Source organism: Scophthalmus maximus, chromosome 16 (genome assembly GCF_022379125.1).
Source record: "Scophthalmus maximus strain ysfricsl-2021 chromosome 16, ASM2237912v1, whole genome shotgun sequence".
Taxonomy (NCBI): Eukaryota; Metazoa; Chordata; class Actinopteri; order Pleuronectiformes; family Scophthalmidae; genus Scophthalmus; species Scophthalmus maximus.
The window spans coordinates 3,948,103-3,952,209 of record NC_061530.1 but is presented as its reverse complement, the minus strand read 5'-3'; the positions used below and the strand labels follow the sequence as shown (position 1 = coordinate 3,952,209).

General features: G+C 51.9%; 1 protein-coding gene across 1 annotated transcript; it reads right to left on the bottom strand.

Annotated features, from left to right (window-relative positions):
* Window positions 1-3,232, bottom strand: adoa (2-aminoethanethiol (cysteamine) dioxygenase a). The gene is made up of 2 exons (XM_035613336.2): window positions 2,562-3,232; window positions 1-1,445 (listed from the first exon to the last, which is right to left on the bottom strand). The coding sequence occupies exons 1-2, from the start codon at window positions 2,868-2,870 to the stop codon at window positions 987-989; spliced, it is 768 nt and encodes a 255-aa protein (XP_035469229.1). The 5' UTR covers window positions 2,871-3,232; the 3' UTR covers window positions 1-986.
* Window positions 3,233-4,107: the final 875 nt, after the last annotated feature.

The following is a 4,107-nucleotide window of genomic DNA, read 5'->3' as shown; positions in this document are numbered from 1 at the left end:
TAGATTTCACTGTCTTTAATGTGTTGCATCACATACGTCATATCACTGGATTAAATCGCATTATCTGAAATGACAATATAAGACATCACCAGATATGTAGAATGAGCTGAACAGCAGCTTTTTCCCTCAAGTGCGCAGACCTGTGTAGGAACCATGTCACCAGGAATAAGTTAAACATGGATAAGATAAAACGAAAGTATATATATGTAGTGTGTGCACTTTGGAAGAAGAAGCAAGTGTGTACAATAAAAATGGCACTATTACATGGTCTGTATTTATATGGCGCTCTTCTAGTCATATAGACCACTCCAAGCGCTTTACAGGAAAGTCACATTGACCCATTCACACACATTTATACAGTGCTGCTGTATACCACGCATTTTCCTGTCACATTCATACACTGACGGAAGAGCAGTCAGAGGCACGTTATGGTTAAGTGTCTTGCCCAAGGACACAACGGCATGTGGAGTGGCGGAAGCTGGGATCAAACCGTGAACCTTGGTGGACAAACGACTCTACGTCCTGAGCCACAGCCGAAAAGAAGAAGATCAAGAAGCATACATTCAATATTCACAAATAAGGCGGGTACGAATGGAGTTACAGGCTTTGGCATTAAGACACAAGGTGGAAGTCCTCCGCAGGACAGTAAGACATCTTGTGTCAGGACACACAACAGAGACCCCGATGACCCCCCACCACGGACAGGACATCAGGCTGATGACTTTAGTTCAAATTTGGAAAGTGGATTTCTGTCATACTTGAAGCAGTACTGACATCTTAGGTTTGTGGAAGCTAGGTCAGTGGTCCTTCTGGGTGGGGAGTCAGAATTCACAGCCCCCTGTTTCTACAAGCTTCTGCCCAGCTCTTTGTGTTCCAGGTGAAAGTGACCCTCATGTTTGACCTTGTGGGAGGGGATTAAACACAGTTTACTGTTGTGGATGGATGGATATCACAACAGCATGACTGCTGTACACTGCAGCGATCATTCAGATAGATACTGCAGGGCCTGGGTAAGGCTCCCCACCGCACCAGAAGTCCTCTGGCTGAGGGACTTCTAGTAACCATGACTCCTCTTCTTTCTCCTTCTCCTCTCCCTGCTGCTCCTCGTTGCTCTTTACATCCGTTTCCCTCTCTGCCACAGTTTGCAGGAGTTTGTAATAGTGACAGTCGCGTCCGTCATCCGGATTGTACGGCGGTGCCAGGATATCCAGGAAAGCCGCTGGCCCCTCCACAGCGTCAATCTGGTGGAGGTTATCCCTCAGAGGCGTGAGGAGGCACGGCCCGCTGTTCTCCGAGTACTCAGCGACTGATCGTAGTATGGAGCGCCAAAGCGAGGCCTTCTGGAGGGGCGCCAGTGGAGGATCGAAATGAGGTGGGACGGAGTTGACAGTCAAGTTATTCTTCAGCTTATCGAAGCAGCGGACGCTCACCTTCCCATAGAGAACCTGAATCAGAGACAGGAAACAGGAGTTTCAGCTGATCAGTCGGTGTATGATAAAGGCACGGGAACGATCCAAATAATTTAACATTTACAGATTTACAAAATCACAGATTTATATATACATATGTTAAATTAATGGAGTGAGACAATTGGGTTGGTGATTGTACTTCAGTGATGCCAATTCAAAATGAACAACAACACAAAAGTGCAATAGATCAAATTACCAAAACCAACTGACAAGCAGTGAGGCTGCTCCCGCCCTGGTATGGGTGCAATACCAGTGTATGACCAATCTCATCATTCACATCTCTTGTTTGCCCAGTGGGCCCCTGGGTAGACATGAATGTCAGAGTGGCCCCAGCACATTCTGTGCTCTCTGTGACAGAAGCAGCAATGCAAATATACAAACTCTGTGTTTTATCAGAGACGTTGTTGTAGTGTCGCCTTTGTTCTGACCTCACACGTGAAGCTGCCCTGTGTGTATGAACATGATTAAAATGGTGCTTGTTGAGCTGGGAGGCAGTTCCGTGCCTCGGTCTGCGAGCTGAGCGTAGCGCTATATCACGTTTCTCACTGTTTCTAACACACGTCAGCCAAATGTCCCCGAGAGCAGCAGCAGCCCAACATCATATTAGACATGAGCAGGGCCGGCCCAAGGCATAAGCGGACTAAGTGGCTGCTTAGGGCCCCCTGGACATGCCCAATGTAATTATAGGCAGGAAACAGCCAAAGAAGGCAGTAGGCTATAAAGTTAAAGATAAAGGCATCCATCCATCCATCCATCGTCTACCGCTTTATCCATTTAAAGGTCACCGGCGGTGTTCAGCTGGAGCCAATCCCAGCTGACATTGAGCGAGAGGCGGGGTTCACCCTGGACAGGTCGCCAGCCAATCGCAGGGCCACATACAGAGACAAACAACCATTCACACCTACGGTCAATTTAGAGTCTCCAATGAACCTAACCCCCTCCTGCACGTCTTTGGACCGTGGGAGGAAGCCGGAGAACCTGGAGAGAACCCACACATACACGGGGAGAACATGCAAACTCCACACAGAAAAGGCCCCGGTTGGTTTGAACCGGGGTTTGAACCCGGAACCCCCGGACATGAGGTGTAAAGACCTTGATCATCCCGTTCATGTCCGGGTGGTCGTGCAGCGGGATGGACGCGCCGGTCCGCAGCAGGAACACCCCCATGCTGAAGACCTCCGTCTCGCAGATGTGCATGTAGGTGACCGGCGGGGCTCCCCCGGAGCTCGGCTTGCTCTTCCGGGGAGCGATCTTCAGGTCGGCGGCCCTGACCGCGGTCACCAGGGAGATGAGTTCATTCCGCGTGGCCGCGTCGTTGGCGGGGGACGCGAGGCCTTTGAAGGCGACGTGGGCCTGCTCCGCGATCTCCTGGATGAGAGGACTCTTGTTGTCCCGCGGCATTCTGGCGGCGGAAAATCACTGACGGCTGTCGGCGTGTCCCCGGAACCGCTGCGACGCAACTCCAACCGCCCCCCCCCCCCCGGGGAGCAGCAGCGGATCACCAGGCTCCCTCCGAGGCCCGTCGGTCGACGCCTGCGGCGCACGCGAATGCGGCTGCCGTCAAAATAAGTCGCATTTCATTGTCACACAGTCCAAATGTGTCCCCCGGACGAGAGGCTCCCCGCACTCGCGCGCCGCCGTCTCCTCCTCGTTCCGCGTCCGCGTCCGGGGCGCGGGCGCGGGCGCGCGGCACCGACGGCGACCTGGGACGTGTAGTCTTGTTGGATCACACGACGTGCCCCGTGTGGCCCGCGAGGGAGGCACTTCGTGATGACACCGCGCGAGGCGTGTTTGGGAGTAGGTTTATCATCGGGTCACGTACCAATGCAGCTCCAGCGTGGTCGTGGCAAAAGAGGAAGGACCGCCATTGCGTCGGGACTACATTTCCCAGCGTTCCTTGCGAGGCGAAGGAGTTCCAGAGGGGAAGGCCACGCAGGCCGTTGAACTTCCCGCAGGACTGGTGGTTTTTGCTCTAGGCTTGGTACCCGGGAGATGTGCGCAACATGTGCACGCGGTTCAATGTTGTGAGGTGCTCTATTTTAGCCACGGTGTTTTCCCCGAACCTGAACAAGTCGCTGTGTTGCCCTAAACTTAACCAAGTTACAAACTGGAACTGAACCCCAGGGCGCTTGAAGGCAACCTCCGAAGGCTTGAATGTTCCTAAAATGACCAGGAAGTGTCTTAGTCAATGTACCTGTTACTTCCCACTTACTTACTTAGTTACACCTGCATTAGAATGCTCTGTGGGCGATCTATTTGTGATCAGATAGAACCTGACCACGCGAAGAGTACGGGCGTAAATGCACCACAGACAGCGAGGGGCCGATTGTGATCTCATCGGCCATTGGTAAAGTTCACATACGACAACTATGCTGGTGGAAACGATAATCACATGCAAGTGTTCAAAACCAGCGAGGAAGCGGCAGCATGAGCTGGACAGAGTGATCAGATGAATGTGGACATTGGAGACTCATTCTGGTCAGAGAGACATTTTTATGCCAGGTGTAAATGGAGTTGATGTCTCTGGAGGTTTGCTTCGGATTTGGCCAGAGAACCTTACTTGAATTTTAAGGACCGCAGCAAATACAGCACGCATATAGCCTATAGCTGGTGTAAATGCAGTTGGATTCATTTAGCA

Bases quoted from the DNA above. Each gene is read 5' to 3' on its own strand.
- adoa (XM_035613336.2), bottom strand. From the start codon at position 2,870: ATGCCGCGGGACAACAAGAGTCCTCTCATCCAGGAGATCGCGGAGCAG. The intron at 1,446-2,561 runs GTCTTTACACCT...TCTCTGATTCAG, and splicing joins ACATGAACGGGATGATCAAG to GTTCTCTATGGGAAGGTGAG.